Raw genomic sequence first — 19,802 nt, forward strand, 5'->3', positions numbered from 1 at the left:
GCCCCTGCTTCTTACAGCTGCAGAGACCCCCCACATGTGTGCAGGTATGCATCAGGGACGTGCTGGTCATTGGGAAAAGCGGGACAACTCCCGAACGGTCGGGTCGGTTCATTCCCAGCCGTTCCAGGCCGGCCATTAGGAAAAAAAAAAAAAATACAATGTTTGTTCCATTTTGGGGGGCTGGGTGGCCAACAAAGTAAATCGTCACTGTCGGGCAGAAACCTTGTATCTCCAAGTTTCAAATTTGTAGTTTTTTTTTCGCAAAGCAAAGTCCTGCTTCATCATACAAGGCCGTCGCACAAAAGTAGTGAAAACAGCAGATCTACAAGCACACGACGCCTCGCACTGCGAGGCGTCGTGTGCTTGTAGATCTGCTGTTTTCACTAGTTTAAATAATTTTTAAAATGATAAATACAAAACAAATGGTTTTGGACATGAAATATAACTCATGTAATTGGCCCACTGGCTTGTCACTTGTCATGATCTGAAATGGCAAATCTTTGAGTAGCAGCAGCGCTATAGAGAGATCTTATAGAGTGCAATGAGGGCCTCTCCAACTCTTTTTCCAGGGCTGAATCAGGGGCCCAGCACGTCCCTGGTATGCATGCATGTCGTTGAGTTAAACAAGTACATGTGCACAGGTTGAAAAACACAGAATGACAATGGGTTTCATCTGTATCGAGAGCAGGTGCGGAAGATGGTGGTTCTGACTTCTGAGCCTAACAAAACATCTGTATGGATTGGAGGTTCTCCCGGTAACAACACCGGTATGGTAACATACTGCTGCTAGACCAGGGGACAGTCACATTCCCTATACTACTTCTGTGTTTCAGATTCAGTATGGGTGAAGGCCTTCCACATTTTCGTAGATAGATAGATAGATAGATAGATAGATAGATAGATAGATAGGAAAGTCAGTTAGGAAATACATTTGCTTCAAGAGTGAGCCTAACTTCACCCCTCAAACGTCAAGGCAAGGATAATTAAAAGTTCAGCCTTGGGTAGCATCTCCAGGGATCATTAATGATGATGAGCTACAGTAATTATTATGAGGTGAGGTGCTACTGCTAGGCTACTCCAAGTCTTCAAGGCATGTGTAATAAAAGATCTGAGGATAGTTCCTCATAATTCCTAATTGTTGGTTTTTATTTCTCATGGATAAATAACTAATATTGTTGAAAATCAGCTGCAGTTTCAAATAAAGCTTCTCCTAGCTGCAGTGTGCTGTGGAAAGCTGCAGAGTCGCACGCAGGCATTTGGGGGTCTTTAAGAGAGATGGGTGTGGTTTATTTGTGCTTATGAGATCCTTTTGCAAGCATTTATCGCGTGATTGAGCTGTATTAGCCTACGCGTTTGGTAGGCCAAATATTTACACAGCAGCACAGCATAGACTACACAAGGAGCTATACGGACATCTAAACCTACTGGTCTGCTCATTTCACGACAATGCTTTTTGCGAAATCCGTGTAGATTGTCGGTGGGTGGGTTTCCTGCTCCAAGTCGCATTTTGACCGTGTTGTTTCTATGTAAGTCGCATTAAGCCGCAACGCATTGCAATTGATCCAGTGGATCATATTTGGACGAGGAGGCGACAGTCATCATGAAGTGTCAGTGAGGGGAGAGGGAGGAGAATAGCCTCGCAAAGTAAGAGGAAGGAAACGAGGACAACGTCACGAAAACGACAATCTGAGTAAAAAAAACGACTGAATCGTATTTATTCATCACAGCATTTCATGGATATTCGTCGATTTGTGGACGAAGTACGAGCTTATTGCGCGTATGTCGCATAGACGAGCGTGTTTTCGTGAAGTTCTCGGATGTAAAAAAGGCAAGGCAATCTGAAGAGGAAACGGCGACACAACAGCAGATTTCATCTTTTTCAAGAGGTCCATTAAACGGGAGATATGGATTCTCTATAGGCCTGTTAAGCGTGTTGGAAACACTGTACATTTAAAATAGCCTATAATCGTGACACGAAGCCAAGTGGACTTGCACAGTATCTTCTCTGCAGCTCATTGTGAATTAAAAAAGGGACACATTGTGAAACATTGTTTCCACACGCCAGAAAAGCTGCAACATCATCGGGAGCATTAACAGGTAGTCATCTATTATCAAATCCTGGGACTATTGTAGGCTATATAGCCTATTGGGTGTAAAATGGCTGGATGATGTGCCAAAACCAGTGATGGGCCTATATTCAAGGATCATCATTTCGATCACATAGACCTACATTTACATCCGTATTTTGAGACAGATGTGGTCAAGGCCTTCTTTCATCATCCATGGCAGTGTTGTAGTCTACATTAATGATCCGTAAATAGGCTGTCTTGCCATTTTGATACCGAAACGACATTAAGTCCAAATCCAGTGAACTATAACCCCAATGGAATGTGTTTAACAATACAATCCATTTCCCTTTACTGCGGATCTTATTTATAGACATATGGGAGGAACCGTGTAAACCTTACTGGTGCTTAGGCTTAGTTAGTGCTGTCATTTACAGATATATTTATCTGATATAACTGATTATTAAGCCAGCTAATGCTCGACAAAGCAATATTATTTTCTCTCTGACAGAGATGCAGCTTATTATGGCATTGCGCTCAATCTCAGTCTTAAGCCATGGATGCTATGTAAACTAAGACATCCTATCATAATGCTGTACATTCAAGGGGTGGGGACTGTACTGTCAGTTTGCATCATGTTCTTGGACTAACTGTCACTACGTTACAGCTCATGAATTCCAAGGCCAGATAAATACATAAAACCAGTGGTTCTCAAAGTGGTGTCCGGGGACCCTCAGGGGGGTTCCAGGGGGTACCTAGTTAATAGGATATAGCATTGAAATCAATTTTGAACCACTTTAATCCTATATATAATGGGACAATAGCAGATCTACAAGCTCACAACGCATCATGATGTGAAGCATGGCTAGCTTGTAGGCTATAGGCTATCTGCTATTTTCAAAATATCTTGAAAAAACATTAAATGCTTTTGATACAACACAAATAAATCTTGTATGAGGGTCCCCGGCACAAAATATTTTCAGATGGGGTTCCAAGGCCAAATATGATGAATACGTTTGAGAACCACTGAATAAAACACACACTTTGAGTAGGTTTGTGTAACCTAGGTAGGTGAGGTACTCCCTTATAAAAGATAGTTAAGTAGGCTATCATCATCAACACCATCATAAAACACATTGCTTTTTGACCTTAGGTTATTAGGATGTATCTACAGTTAAGTAGGCCTATGCCATTGCACATCCAGATGGGAGTGGTGAAATATTGTACAAATTAAAACCTCTCGGTGGATTTAAACAGGCTTGATGTGACATATAAACTAGGTCTGACTTATCTGTCAAAGATGTCAACATCTCTCTCATCCCTCCCTCCCTTCCTTGCGCATGCATGCATACACACGCACACACAACAAAATTATTCGTTTGATCATCTTACTGGACAGTGGTGTGCCATGCCCACCCCAACTCTAATCTGTGATGCATCACCCCTCTCAGTGCTTTACTGGGCAAAATGAACAGCTGTGCCAGGAGACTGGGACCCACTGATGTACCCCCATTGGCTTCCATTAGTGCTGTGTGATCCATCTGGTCAGAGGCTCCCCCAGGGAACAATGACCCAGCTAATTGCTCTCCCTTGCACTGTGTGCTACTCTACTGTGTGCATATTCCTGTTTTTAGTATGGAAAGCTTTGCAATGTGCCGTTTTATTCCTTTATATTCTAGAACAGTGGTTCAGAACTTCAGATACACTGGGTCCGGACCCAAGTTTGGGTCACAGACACATTTTTGTGGGCCGCCAGGAAATATCCCGTTTGTTTTTGTTTCCTGAGTATTCTTTCAAAATATGTTAAAACAACATACCTTTAGTTTTTTTTTTCTTTTTCAGAAAAAAGTCAAACATTTTTCAAAAGAAATGCATGCATAGTTGCATCCATCCATCCATCCATCCATCCATCCATACATACATACATACAGTACATAAAACAAATATCAATACATTAGAAAAACAAAGTAGTGAAAATAGATCTCACAACATGTTGTGAATTCGACACATTGTGAGCTCGTAGATCTGCTGTTTCACTAGTTTGGGTCCTGGGTAAACATCACATTTCTCTTTTGGGTCCCGAGCAAAAAGGTTTGGGACCCACTGTTCTAGAATGTACCCACTGAGTGTTTCCATAGTGCGTGGCATAAACGTGACGGTTCATGCAAATATCATTATGCAGTTCACAGTGTAGTGTTTTCATGGGAATTTGAATGATCCCACAAAATGCAAATATGCAAGTGCCCATTTTGGGACACTGTTTTGGATGTGCAACTGTTTTGTGGGAAGCAAGGATCATCCTATTGAGAAATGAATATGGTGGTAAAACTTAGACTTAGCCCATTGGTTCTCACAGGGATCCTTGAGGGAGTTCCAGGGGGTCCCCACTCCCCAGCTAAATGATAGTTAGGAACCAAATGGAATATGTAAAAAGTGTGACTATTTGATTTTGCAGTGGCCTCCATCATATTATGCCACACTAGGGAGCCACATAGAACACTTTACATTGTGTCCAGTTTTCTTAGCGGAACGTTACCTGATACACACCCAGTACATGGGCACAGTAGTGATGAATTAATAACCTAAGCCCTATTTAATAGTCAAAATAGCTATTTTTTCACTATTATTTTTCATCTCAATTTATGCTATTGGTTTGAAACATGTCCTTTACAACACTTCAAAAGGGTGGATATTTACTGTCTGTGAGCAGAAAATGGGTCCCGACCAATTGTTTGGGAGCCACTGCTGATTCATTTAAAGGGAGTAGGCCTATTCATTCAGATGATGCCTGACTGTGATACTCCATAGAAGCTTAGTCATTACAGATTATGTTCCTCAGTTAAACCAGATATGGCTGCACTGTCATAAACAGATTACAGGGCTTTTCTCACTGTATGAATTCAGCAAAGCCAGAGATTAAAATATTTTCCCAGGCCTGGGTCAAAACGCATTAGCCGTTACAAAATTGGCTTAATTTAGTGCTATATGGAATGGATGTGTTGTGTTCTGTTGAAATGGAACCAATGTGATCATTCTGGAAACACAGAAACGCTCTGATCCGCTGCACCAAATGGAACGTTCATTCACTTGTATGAAGGAGTGTACTGTATGTAGATCAGTGGTTCTCAATGTGTAGGCCCCCAAATAATTGGTAAAATACTTAGATTTGAATAATAATACACATTGATTAAAAAGAAAAGTGATACAGATAAAGAGGAACTTTGTTCACTTATCCAAGCTGGAACACAATCGATCAAGCTCCAAAAATGCACCTGGCCCCACCTACAGTATCTGACCACTGCCCCACCTATCTGACCACTGGCCCACATATCTGACCACTGCCATCTTAAGGGGTCAGATGGGTGGGCCACCAAAATTTTGGATGTTTTCAAGTGGGTACGTACTGATCAAGAAAAGGTTGAGAACCACAAGATGAAATGCTTTCTAAATCTCTAACACAACCTCATAGACCATCAGAGTTATTACTTTGTGACATGTCGCGTAAGCTTGTAGATCAGCTATGTCTGCTATTTCTAAGTATAACATTCTTAAATGTCAGTACTTTTTTCGTTCTTTCTTTCGTTATTTGTCATATCATCTGCCATGTGCTGTTTGCGATTATGAAGCCTAAAAAACAAACAAACATGTATTCACGTGTTCCGATGTTCAATGCAAAAAAAAAAGACAATTAAATTGCAATGATTTGTGTGACGATTAATGGCCATCTTAACTGTGTCATGGTGACAGCCCTACACCCTGTGCACCAGGCCACGGCCCAGGAGAAATAAACCATGAGTGAGTTGGAGCAGCTACGCCAGGAGGCCGAGCAACTTCGGAACCAGATAAGAGTAAGTCTGAGCTGGCCTTTTCTACCAAACAATGCTATGTTTTGCTATTTAAACACTTAAACCCATTAAGACCTGGAACGCATCGGTGCTACTTTAGATTTGAACCACTTTAGCCATTATTTTATACTTAGGCTGTTCAAAAATAGCAGATATACAAGCTCATAGCGCGGCACTTGGTGCCGCGCTTTGAGCTTGTAGATCTGCTGTTTGTGAAAAATCAAGAACATTTTTGCTAACTAAAATCTTTGTTTCTGGGGGGTCCCTGGAACAACATATATTGAGATGGGGGGTCTGCGGCCAAATTCATTTAATTTTGGGCGTCCTTGACATGAAAAAAAAGAGAACCACTGATCATAGAAACAAAAGATTTTCAAAAAACCGTAGGGATTTAGAATACATTTGTGGAATCGGGTCCTCGGGTCTTAATGGGTTTGCCCCCGGCATCCGTACTGTGGGAAAGCTTTCCAGATAGCAGATCAACAAGCTCACAACGTGGCGTCACGTTGTGAGCTTGTCGATAGGCTATTTTCTGCTAAAGCTTTCTCCACAATAACAGAAAACTGTAAAGATCTCTGCTCAACTACATGGGGTCTAAGTGTTTAATAGGTGCGTAACAGTTAATCAAAGTCATCAATTCATTTAAAAACAAACAAACAATAGAATTATCGATAATTGAAATCTTCAAACATTTTCAAAAATAGCTAAAGTAGTTGTGTTGATTCAATGGTATTTAAATAATACAAAAATAGCACGCATACTCGATTAATTGAAGAAGAAATTGATAGAACAATAGCTAAGAAAATAGGCCTAATCGATAGTTGCAGCCCTGCTTGTCAGGGTGATGTCCTCTACACACTGCACGACTTTCAAAGTCGTCAGACAGTCATGTTTGTTTTACTGTGGTATAAACTGTGGTATAAAATTTCCCCTCGCACTGTTTCTATTCTAATTCTATTGATTCTATCTCTGCATCTCCGTCTGTCAGATAGATAGATAGCATAGTGGACATTACTATATAGATACATACTGTATATAGACCGTATTAAAGATATATTCTAACATTATAGAATCAGCAAACCCTGATTTGCGTCCAATCTTGATTAGATTGATTACTTTGATCTGAGGCTTTTATTTGTTGGTGAAAAAATAAAATAAAAACATCAGCGCTAAAATCTTGTGATCGGCATAAAGTAAAGGTATTTGTTTACAAAATGACTAAGGTACACGTTCAAGGGTAACTCATGAAAAGATACTGCTACTGTATGTGTACATACTGTACCACAGCTATACAGTATAACCCCACCCCAATGGCACATTTCTGTGTGACCCTGAAACCTTATGATGGGTCATCTTTCAGCCCAAGTATTTCAGAATGATAACTTTTGAGCCATTATAAAACCAGAACGATGCATACTCATTTACTTACTACTCTTAGGCTATATCATCTATAAATCACCTTTAAGTAAGAGTAGAATAATTATGGCTGAACACACAGGTGAAAGTACACGTTTTTAAAAGTATATAGAAACATCAAGTTATTATTAGTGAAGTCACAAGTATCTTATATCCAGCTCCGGTATCTTATTACTGATTTCCTTTTAAGTCTCCAGAACGTTCTCTCCTTACCGCCACAAAATGTAAGCCTATTTGTCGAGAGGATCTCATGTCATATTATCATCTTTAGACCAATGCTGCAAGAAAAATAAAAACCCAAAGCATTTCTCCCTGAAAAAAGAGATGAGATATTTACTTTTTCATTTATTTTCTTTTAATTAATGCAATGATTCCATGTTTGTTAGGATGCCAGGAAAGCCTGCGGGGATTCAACGTTGACACAGGTCAGTGTTATTATCCAAATACCTGTCTATAGCCTCGGTTGGGCAGGTCATTATAATATTGTTGTATTAGTGTATATGGTGCCTCGTGTGGTTTTATTTGAATGCATTAATATAATTAACTCTTTCAGTAACCGTCGTTAATACATTATTATTACTATTGAAACGTATAAATAACTAATAACTCTCATGCATGAATACTTGTGAATTGATGAGGTGAAGTAAGAATAAGTGGGACATTTTTGGTAACCATTTTCAGTCTTAACCAACTAGGTACCCATGAATAAGTAAGGATTGCTTTACCAGGATAAAGAGAAATCTGTATCCTAGAAACTAAAGAAATCTAGGCAGCATTTTTCGGGGGAGTGGGCACCCTGGTGGGAGAAAACAAGGCAATAGAGGTAGATTTTGGGGGGCAAGACTGGGCACTACTCTTGTGACGCATTGTGAGCTTGTAACTGTGGAACAAATGCACTCTGATGTTTTGATAAACTGGTCTATTTGATTTACAGATAACTGCAGGTCTGGATCCTGTAGGGAGGATTCAGATGCGGACAAGGCGCACTCTTCGCGGTCACCTTGCTAAGATCTATGCCATGCACTGGGGCACCGACTCAAGGTGGGTTTAGTAGTAAGATCTATAGGTAGGTACGTCATGCACTTTGCGGGTAACTGTAGCTACCTGGGTAGAACCCATTTCTAATTACTAAACACTGAAAATAAAGTTCATTATTTTACCTTAAACCATATACTTTGTTAACCTTACTAATTAGCATACTAATCTTCCTCTGCTTTTATCTTTACTATTATTGTTAATTTCAAATGGTTAGGGTCATGCTATATATCATGCCTGGTTTATTCATTCATTTTGCTAGTTTATTTTTAAGTTTAATTCCGATTATTTGCAGGCAACCTATCATCACATCTCCCTTCCTTAACTTCAGGTAGAGGAACAAAGAATAGAAGAACAATTAATCTGTCACTTCTACCAAACAAACCCTGTAGTAGTCTAATCTAATACATTTGGCAGTGCTATGCATTCAAACGTAAATGTGTTCAAAATGGGCACGGCATGTAAACGGCTTGCCACCAAACATCACATGATAAACCCTCTATACTAGCTCTGTACTTGGTCTGCTCTTGTTTCCTTTCACACCAACTCTCTTTGCCAGAAATAGCAGATCTACAAGCTCACAACGTTTGTCCACTTCTGGCGAATGTTCTCTCCAGAGCAGTTGGGGTTCAACTGGTTAATGCATTCTCTAGTTCAATCACCTCCAGAGCCAGGGGTGTCGCACCAAATTCTGGGCCCTGGGTACAAGCATCCACTCACATTTTGTGCTTTAACTATTGAAAAATAGCAGATATACAAGCTCACATCTGTGCTGCGCTGCGAGCTTGTAGATCTGCTATTTTTGAAACATCGTGAAAATGTCTGCAAGTCTTTGATTATTTCAAATCCTTCTATGGTTTTTTGAAAAACCTGTTTCTACGTTTCAAACGTTTTCATAGTTCCAAGGACCCCCGGGAAGCAAAATTTGAGTTACAAATGTCTGCTTAAAATATACATACATTCAAAGATTTGCACACATTTTCATGACTTTTCAAAAATAGCAGCCGCGCTGCGAGCTTGTAGATCTGTTATTTTTGAAACATCGTGAAAATGTGCGGCGCTCAGTGCCGCACTGTGAGCTTTAGATCTGCTATTTTTCAATAGCTAAAGTATAAAATAATTAATGCCCCTCCACCTTGGGTAACTAAAATGTGCTGACTAATATGCTAGAACACAGAAAAGAAAAAAATCACACCTAGTGAAGTGAGTTCAAGGTTCAAGGTTGTACTTTATTGTTACGTCCTTTGTACAGGTACATAAGAGTAAAACCTATTTTTGTTCGGCATCGTTACAGACAATGCAGTGATATATATAAAATAAAGCAGAACAACAGAAAACAACACATTTAAAGATAAAATAAAGAGTAATAATGACTTAGGAAAGAAAGAGAGTGCAAAAGCAAAAGAGCAAAGAGAATGAGGAAAACATCTCAGCCGTACATGTGCATAAAGTTTGGTATTTTTTTCCCGTAGTAGCTACTGTACTGTAACTTTTTGTAAACAACTTCACAGTGTGTTCTATGTGCAACAGGTCGGTATAATTAAAAACTTCACAGTATATGTATTAGCTTGTAGATCTGTTATTTTTGAAACATCGTGAAAATGTGCGGCGCTCAGTGCCGCACTGTGAGCTTTAGATCTGCTATTTTTCAATAGCTAAAGTATAAAATAATTAATGCCCCTCCACCTTGGGTAACTAAAATGTGCTGACTAATATGCTAGAACACAGAAAAGAAAAAAATCACACCTAGTGAAGTGAGTTCAAGGTTCAAGGTTGTACTTTATTGTTACGTCTTTTGTACAGGTACATAAGAGTAAAACCTATTTTTGTTCGGCATCCTTACAGACAATGCAGTGATATATATAAAATAAAGCAGAACAACAGAAAACAACACATTTAAAGATAAAATAAAGAGTAATAATGACTTAGGAAAGAAAGAGAGTGCAAAAGCAAAAGAGCAAAGAGAATGAGGAAAACATCTCAGCCGTACATGTGCATAAAGTTTGGTATTTTTTTCCCGTAGTAGCTACTGTACTGTAACTTTTTGTAAACAACTTCACAGTGTGTTCTATGTGCAACAGGTCGGTATAATTAAAAACTTCACAGTATATGTATTTATGTACAATAGGTGCAGTATCTATTATTGCGACCGTCAGGTCGCAGTTTAGTATCAAAACCTCCACCGGCCGTCCGTCCGTCGGTCGGTCACACGTCACGTCACACGTCACACCTTTGCCCTGCTCATATCTCCGCATCAGTATGACATCACACTGCTGACATCAGTATGACATCACACCGTACACAAATGACCCTTATATAAGACCGGCATTATCTACCGACAGATTAGTAACAAGATGTCAAAATCGTCTAGGAAGGATGGTGTGAGTCATGCTGGCACCCTTCGCGGCAGGAGGAAGCTGGTGCAATCGACCCCTTGGCTTGTCGGGACCCCTGCCTACTAACGGGGTGGCAGGCTATCACCTCAGACTAGAACCCGTACGGGGTGGCCGACACCAGCCCATTGACAAGAGAGAGGCCTTGATGTCCCTTTACTCTTTGATGGGGTGGCCAGTTGACTAAGAGTTTCCGTTCGGGCCTTCTCGATATTGTACAGATTTCCACGGGAAATCTGGGGGTGGCTGTTACAAAGACCCTCACTCACCTTCACGTCATGTGGCTAGTCGTTAGGTAGCAATAGTTACACGTTGAAGGTTGAATCTCCAGATATGGAGATAACCAACACATCCCTCCATATATGGAGATAACCGACGAATCTCACTAAGTCTGACCTCACAAGCCCCATATTTGGACACGAACAACATATAACTCCATATATAGAGACATAGCTGCTGACATCAGTATGACATCACACTGCTGACATCAGTATGACATCACACCGTACACAAATGACCCTTATATAAGACCGGCATTATCTACCGACAGATTGTGGAGATAAGCGACCAACGGTCGCTTATCTCCCGATTAGGGAGTCTTACTGGTGTACTGTAGGTGAGGCTCGAGCATAGTAGTGCATGAAAGTGACGAGTGGGATGGGGTGTTCGGCTAGCGATTCCTTTTGCCCTGGACCGTTCTCGTCTTTGACAGTTTGTTCATGTGCCTGATTGTTTGTGGAAAGAAGCTTTTTTGCAGTCTGTTGCTTGCTGGTAGCTTTGAGACTGCGTAGTTGTTTTCCATGCGGCAACATCTTGAACAGACTGTGGTTGGGATGGTGTAGATCTTTGATGATTCCCTTGGCTTTTTTGACACAGAGTTCGTTGTACAGGGCTTGGATCGGGGTAGATCGCATCCGCTGATGCGTTCGGCTGTCCGCACGACCCTCTGCAGGGCCTTGCGGTTTAGGTCTGTGCAGCCGCCGTACGAGGCAGTGAAGCAGCCAGTCAGGATGCTCTCTGTGGTGCCTCTGTAAAAAGCTCTTAGGACTTTGGGGCCCATCCCAGCCTTCTTCAGCTTCCTGAGAAAGTAGAGGCGTTGTTGTGCTTTCTTGACAACCCGCTCTGTCTGCACTGCCCAGGCAAGGTCCTCATAGATGTGCACTCCCAGGAATTTGAATTCTTTTACCCTCTCTACTGCAGTGCCTCCGATTTGGAGGGGTGAGTGGTCTCTAGGAGGCCTCCTGTAGTCAAAGATGATCTCTTTTGTCTTGTTCACATTGAGAGATAGGTTGTTCTCTTGGCACCATGATTCCAGGTTCTCCACCTCTATCCTGTAGGCTGTTTCATCGTCGTTTGTGATCAGGCCTATGACTGTGGTGTCGTCCGCAAACTTGATCACTTGGTTTGAGCTGAACAGGGCCACACAGTCGTGGGTGTACAGGGAGTAGAGAAGGGGACTCAGAACGCATCCTTGAGGCGCTCCTGTGCTGAGTCCAGGATCCAGTGGCACAGGCTTGGATTTAGACCCAGGCTCTTTAGCTTGGTATCTAGTTTGAGGGGAATTATGGTGTTGAACGCTGAGCTGTAGTCAAGTAGTGAGTGGTGCTATTTATGAGTTAATTTCATTAAGCATCATACGAAGCTAGGTCATTGTGACCCTGGGTGTACATCTGACTGTATATAGCCCGATGTGCGCTTCAGGGCCCGGACATCTTTTGGGGCCGGACATTTTCTTTGAGCCATTTGTGCCAAGATGTAGGCCATATATCTAAAGATGTAGGCCATATATCTAAAGATGTAGGCCATATATCTAAAGATGTAGGCCATATATCTAAAGATGTAGGCCATATATCTAGATGTAGGCCATATATCTAAATATGTAGGCCATATATCTAAAGATGTAGGCCATATATTTAAAGATGTAGGCCATATATCTAGATGTAGGCCATATATCTAAAGATGTAGGCCATACATCTAAAGATGTAGGCCATATATCTAGATGTAGGCCATATATCTAGGCCAGTTGTATGCCACTCTTCAGAGCCTGGACATTTTGTGGGGGCCGGAGATTCTTTGGGGTCCAGACAAAGCCAGATGTCGGAGCGTAGCTCCTTCCAGGAGCACTGCTCAAAAACACACTTGAGAAGGGATCTGCTGTTCTAGCATACTGCGGCAGGTGTAGCTTAGTGGGTAGAGAGGCTGTCTGGTTATCAGAAGGTCACCGGTTTCCCTCCCGGCCCGCCTATGTCTATGTCAAAGTGTCCCTGGGCAAGACACTTGACCCCAAACCGCTTCCCCCTGAGCACTGTTCATGACTGTCATGGCATCCGCTGGGTGAAGCTGAAAATGAATTCCTCCCCACAGGATTAAGGAGAGACCCCATGCCTTCTCCCCCTACTGTAAATTACACCGGGAACACTGTAAAATACAATATGCATTGAAAATTCCAACAGTGCACGAATCAATAACACTATCAGTTTTCAGTCTTCTTCATTTTTGACTATTTGCCTTGTAGACCAATTATGGCAAACGTGAGGTGTGTTTAAATTAAGTTCTAATCTATAGTTTAGTAGTTTCTACTTTTTTCAGAAATCATAGCTTATGTCTAATGGTTACAGGCTTACAGCTGTACAGGAATGGTATAAAAATGCATCTATCTCCACAGACTTCTGGTCAGTGCCTCTCAAGATGGAAAGCTAATCATCTGGGACAGCTACACCACTAACAAGGTAATGTCATGCAAGTAATATTGTCTAATTATGTGGCTCTCAACCTTTTCTGGATCAAGGCCCACTTAAAAAACGTGGAAGTGTTCGCGGCCACTCATAGCCTGGAATTGGACGAATCCGCCGGTGTAAAAAACATTTGCCCGTGGCGGATTTGGTTCTGGCCCCGCTCAATTGTGAATCAATTTCCTCACCCGAAGAGTTGGGTGACCAATCAGGGCCCAGTATTGGTCTGGTCTAACCATTGTGTCCAGAGCCATTTTCTTTAGCCCACCCCTTGGAAAAAAGACTTCCATATAGAAGTACCAGACTCATATCCACACAGTGATATAGTCTAGCCATTCGAGGCTAGCCCACCCATCCTAACCTGAATGTGTTCCTAATCGTAAGCCTGGCTCTACAAACCTTGAACCATAAGAATAACCATTTCTCCTGGAGCCAGGAAAATTGTCCATATATCTCCATTGCCTGACACTTAGGGCATTCACGAATAGTGATTTTTAGTATTCGAATTATTCTACCTCAAAGTATTCGAATAGTATTAGAAATATTCGACAGGACTGGCCAAACTGTCAAATATTAAGTAAGCAAGAGGCGAACATTGTGAAAATAGCTGATCTACATGCTCACAACGCGAGGCGTTGTGAGCATGTAGATCTGCTATTTTCACAATGTTTATCTGTGGAACCGAGTCACATTAAATGTAATACCTACAATTCCAAGTGCTTGTCAGGGTGGGGGTCCCCAGTTAAAATATGTTTATTTTGGGGGTCACAGCCTAAAAAGGTTTGAGAACCCCTGGTATTAACAAATTCATCCACCAGGGGCATTGACAACTCATTCTTATGACTTCCTATCTAGCCAAGCTTTATAAACTATATATTTTTTAAAGAAAAAAAAAGAAGAAAAAAAAAAGCGAATATTCGACTTTGGTGAACAACGTCGAATAGTGACTTTGATATTCGAATATTTGGTGAATGCCCTAGCCTGACACTGTATATCTCATCTCCTAGATGCATGCCATTCCCCTGCGCTCCTCTTGGGTGATGACGTGTGCATACGCTCCCTCTGGGAACTACGTGGCCTGTGGAGGTCTAGACAACATCTGCTCCATTTACTGCTTGAAGACCCGTGAGGGCAACGTCAGGGTCAGCAGGGAATTACCTGGCCACACAGGTAAACCTGCACTGTTGACCATCTCATACATGCACTGGAAACCACTAGCTGATCTACAAGTTCACAAAGTATCATATTGGGAGCTTGTAGATGGGCTGTTAGATCAGCTCTTTTCAGTGGCGAAATTTGGTGTAGGAAAATAATAGAGGATCTAGGCTTTTTGACGTTAATGTGAAAGACAGCTTTGCACCTGTGATAGCTCTATTACAATACCAGAAACAAGTGATATTTTTTATGTCCTAGGTTACCTGTCTTGTTGCCGTTTCGTTGATGACAATCAAATAATCACAAGTTCGGGGGACACCACATGGTGAGTCGAAATGACGGAATATCCTAAAAAATCAGCCATCCCATTCCTTACAAATTTTTTAAATGCCAAATATAATGTCCTTTTTGAACGTACCCATTATTGTTTTTGGCTAATTCTAGATTTGCATGCAGATTGTTCTTTTATCCTTCCTTTAATTTTATAAATTATTTATTCATAGATACCGACATACCGTAAATATTCACGTATTTCAGTTGTGCCATGTGAGAGTGTGAAATAAACCGTGAGAAAAGTGTGATGTGACGTTCCATTTGGTTCCATCTGTACGCACTCGGAGTTAAATGAAGATCTTACTGCATAGGGATCGGACTCTAACTGGATGCTCTTTACCCCAGTGCACTGTGGGACATTGAGACGAGTCAACAAACCACAGTGTTTTCAGGCCACAGTGGTGATGTCATGAGTCTGTCCCTGTCCCCCGACCTCCGCACCTTTGTGTCGGGAGCCTGCGACGCCTCCATCAAGCTGTGGGACATTAGGGACAGTATGTGCCGGCAGACCTTCACGGGCCACGAGTCGGACATCAACGCCGTCTGTGTGAGTGTGTTCGACATCATTCATGACCTAGTTCAGTGCTTCTCGAGCTTTTGAATTTCAAAGACCCCCCCCCAGTTAGACATGCATTAAACCATGGACCAACATGATAAACCATTTTTAAACCATGGACCAACATTTGATAAACCATTTTTAATCTCTGGGACAATCTACTGTAAATTCCACTGTGTTCATATAAAGCCTTGTTGTCATTACAATGCCTGCCAGACAGACAGATGGATATAGATCTTTGAATTTTCAGTTCTGGACAACCGCTTGTGGCTCATCCAACCAAATTCTTGTGATACACACGCCCAGTTGGAAGTGGTCGGTCTGTGCTCCAGTTAAACCACGGACTGACTGACACGCGTTATGTGCATTCATAGAAAGATATCCCCACCACAGCCAACCTGTTATTATGGTGTTAATTGTATAGCAGCCAGCCACTCCATATGACATAAAGTTGTATCAACTCTATTGCTTGATTTGACAGAAAATATAAAGTGAACCCTTCCTGATCATGGGGCTAGAATATAGTTCAATCAATTTAGACTTGTTCTCATTAAATCATTGTTCTCAGCGGCCTTGATTCCTCTTCCTGGATCAGTTTATTTAAAATAAATCCTCACTTCTCAGGCAGGTCTGAAGACAGACCAGAGAAATGTGGATTTGTACAGAAAGATAACGACGGTATGAGCTTTCCGTCTGCTTCCTCCTCAGTTCTTTCCAAATGGCAGTGCATTCGCCACAGGCTCCGACGACGCCACCTGCAGGCTGTTTGACCTGCGTGCAGACCAGGAGCTCAGCCTGTACTCCCATGATAACATCATCTGTGGCATCACCTCTGTGGCTTTCTCACGCTCCGGACGTCTGCTGTTAGCCGGCTACGATGACTTTAACTGCAACATCTGGGATGCCATGAAGGGAGATCGAGCAGGTCAGTGGAAAATGGGCTTGGCAATTACAAAAAAATATATCGAAACCAACATTAAAACCAATGGCCCTCATTTATCAACGTGGTGGAGATCAAACTTTTGGCATACGCAGAGATTCCCGCAATTGTCTGCATTTATCAGTTCATCGTGACTTTGACGTTGGCATACTAGGATCAGGATCAGATCTCACGTCAAGTTCTGAGGTGGTGTAGGATTTGTCTACACCACTTTGTTCCATTGTAGACATGCAGAGTAGCATTGTCAAACCATCTGACAGGCATCTGTACACATATCCACTCCAAAATGTATATCCAACACATTAATAAATAATCCCTGTGAAAATATATAACTAGAAGCATAACGTCATGGACAAGCATGCCGATTTTATTTCCAAATTACAAAGCAACTAAAATCTGTCTATATGGAAGCAACAAGTGCTTTAACAGTCATTCAGATAAGATTGCCGATCTGGCTCAGAACAAGGATATCGTCAGTGTCGGGCAGAAACCTCGTATCCAAGTTTCAAATTTGTACGTTTTTTCGCGAAGTAAAGCCCTGCTTCATCATACAAGGCCGTCGCACAAAAAACTTTATGTGGGTTTGTTTACAGTTGAGTGAGAAAACAACGTTGCACATTAAGTTAACTCATACAGTGCCAGGCGACTTTTAGAGCAACTTTCTCACTATGGAGTTCCCTGCCAAGCGACTTTGGGCGACCTTTACTTTTTTTTGGACCCAATTAAATCTAGTAAACATGATTTCAATCGCGATTTTGCATGTTCCACCCCCCATACAACCCCATCTTTCAAACATGGCAGCCATTTTTGTTTACATCTGAAGAAAACATTATGGCTGATAAATCATGAATGCCTGAACGGATTTCCAATCTTTTTTTTTTGTTTGAAAGATGTGAACAGCCTGCACAAACATGGTGCATGATCTGTGCATGGGCGTGCATGATCTGTGCACTATAAATTACATGGGAGTCTATGGAGGCTTCTGGCACTAGTGCCACTCGAGGGGCATTTTAAATTGGCAGTAAGTGAGTTAATCATCTGCGGACCCCCCTGGGGGTCCCGACCCACAGGTTGAGAACCACTGATATAGAGGTTACTAAATGTCTCCTTTTTCAACAGGAGTCCTGGCTGGCCATGACAATCGTGTGAGCTGTCTAGGTGTGACAGATGATGGCATGGCGGTATCCACTGGGTCCTGGGATAGCTTCCTTAAGATCTGGAACTGACAAGTTTCATGAGACATGCACATAAACAAACAAAACACACACACACACACACACACACACACACACACACACACACACACACACACACACACACACACACACACTTACACTTCACATTTTTGGGACACATTGTTTGCACACAGTATTCACACTGTATGCAACATATACAGACTGAAACCTTGTACTGTACATAATATATGTGATAAAAAAATTAGGTATGAGTTTACACAGATGCACATCACATTGTATGCAGGAAAAGTCCACAAGGGTTCGAAAACACATGGTGTCACTACCCACAACTGATTGATGTGCACAACAGAAAAGCTACAGTTACAAAACACATGTCATTTGTACTATATTTAAAACGTGCCCAAGTACAATAGAATTTCCACAGCTGCTCCAACAGAGGCACATAAAATGCCACCTATTGTCAGAAACCTCTTGAAACAAAACCACACAAATTCACACATCCATGGCCTCTAGTTTGAGAGTGGTAAGAATAAAGTTTATCAGCAGCACAATTGATGGCTTCAGAAGTTTGCCACGCAGCAGAGTATAAAGCCTGATTTATATTGCATCGTACAAGTTTTGTGTGCCGAAAATACCCAATCTACCAGCTCACTAAAGCTTATAGATTGTCTATTTTTGGCGTGCGACAAAGGCATACAAGAGTATAACTAAGCATAATCGGTACAACTGACACTGACTAAAAAGGTGGGCCTAATGTTAATGGGAAACCCACCACAAGAGCACTGGCTTGTATTATATTTTATTTTGTATGTGGTTCTCCAAAAAGGGGAAGAGGTACTAAATATGTGTCTGCCTGTATGGCTGTCATTAGTTTAAGTTTGTACTTTGTCAACTAAATATTGCTGACACGTCCCCATCAGGAACATCCAAAGTAACAGTTAAAGCCTCCTTTTATACTTAAGTTGAGTGTGGGTGTCGTGTACCGGAAATAACAGATCTACAAGCTCACATTACATTGTCCTGTGATGTGTTATGGGCTTGTAGATCTGCCATTTCAGGTGCGTAACCACATATATCAGGCATTTGGCTCATAATACCTGGGTATCTCTCGTTAGCACCTGCAAGGAATCTGCACTGGCTGTGTCTGCCAGTTTACAGCTCTCAAGCTATAGGCCTACGTACATTCACATGATAGAGACGCAAGCAAACACACTTTCGGACAGATCACTCCTCCTTAAGCTTAACAGCAGAGAGGAAGTTATTGTCTACTATAAAGTCCAAAATGCACTTCAAACTAAATTTCTGTAACTACACATTTGTCAATTACTAATGTGAAGGAATGAGGAGAGCTACAGGATATGTAATGTTATACATTAATATTAAACAGATTACTGACCACCAGAGTTGCTGAGAGCAGTCAGACTGGACCAATGATAAGTCCATGGAAAATATCCATTATACTAAACACCACGATGAGTTACCATTTTTATAGCCATGTACACCCACGCATAAGTACACAAAGTTTCAATTTTGAAAGTTTTGTTGTATTACTTTTTTTTTTTTAACACTTATTCATGTTTTCCCTGTGTGCCTCAGATACACTTTGATTAATGGAATAATGATATTAATAATTAAAGATTAATAAGATGAGTGGGATACAAATGAACAGACAAGTGGGGGCCAATATTCATACTTTGACTTTGTCAATATATCAACTTTATGATGGTAGATCTGTACATACTATTAATAAATACACATAGCCTTGCCAGTGTTTTTTGTTTCCCTCTAAAGCTGTTATTTTAACACTTTTTTTCTGCATGGTGAAATATCAAAGACCCACATTTTCTATAGTGATGGCAAAACCAATCAATTACTGTACATTTTCTAAACTGCCCCCTACTTATGTTTCACATTGAAGAACCACAATTTAGGTTTCATTTACTGTACCTACTGGCAAAAATCAATCTTAACAAGAAAAACAGTGAGGATTAATTAGTAATGTGAAACAGGCTATTGAACATAAAAGCACTGGGAAGCATAAGCATAAATGTGAGATGTTTTTCTTAAATTCAATTACTTGAAATGCTGGTAACAAGCCTTATCCAATTACAGATAAATCAATCCATTTTAAAGGG

General features: G+C 41.2%; 1 protein-coding gene across 1 annotated transcript; it reads left to right on the plus strand.

Annotated features, from left to right (window-relative positions):
• The first annotated feature begins 1,381 nt into the window (after positions 1-1,381).
• Positions 1,382-19,440, plus strand: gnb2 (guanine nucleotide binding protein (G protein), beta polypeptide 2). Its single transcript, XM_080749001.1, has 10 exons — positions 1,382-2,097; positions 5,814-5,914; positions 7,714-7,752; positions 8,262-8,368; positions 13,421-13,484; positions 14,495-14,657; positions 14,901-14,967; positions 15,321-15,522; positions 16,240-16,456; positions 17,591-19,440. Exons 2-10 carry the CDS (start codon positions 5,858-5,860, stop codon positions 17,695-17,697), a joined length of 1,023 nt encoding a protein of 340 aa, XP_080605127.1. The 5' UTR covers positions 1,382-2,097; positions 5,814-5,857; the 3' UTR covers positions 17,698-19,440.
• Positions 19,441-19,802: the final 362 nt, after the last annotated feature.

This window comes from Nannobrachium achirus, assembly GCF_963921795.1.
Source record: "Nannobrachium achirus genome assembly, chromosome: 19".
NCBI lineage: Eukaryota > Metazoa > Chordata > Actinopteri > Myctophiformes > Myctophidae > Nannobrachium > Nannobrachium achirus.

What these genes read in the sequence shown, in the direction of transcription:
- gnb2 (XM_080749001.1), top strand. Translation starts at nt 5,858, where the DNA reads ATGAGTGAGTTGGAGCAGCTACGCCAGGAGGCCGAGCAACTTCGGAAC. An exon ending in ACAGCTACACCACTAACAAG is followed by an intron (nt 13,485 to 14,494) that starts GTAATGTCATGC and finishes CTCATCTCCTAG; the next exon opens with ATGCATGCCATTCCCCTGCG. An exon ending in CATGAAGGGAGATCGAGCAG is followed by an intron (nt 16,457 to 17,590) that starts GTCAGTGGAAAA and finishes CTTTTTCAACAG; the next exon opens with GAGTCCTGGCTGGCCATGAC.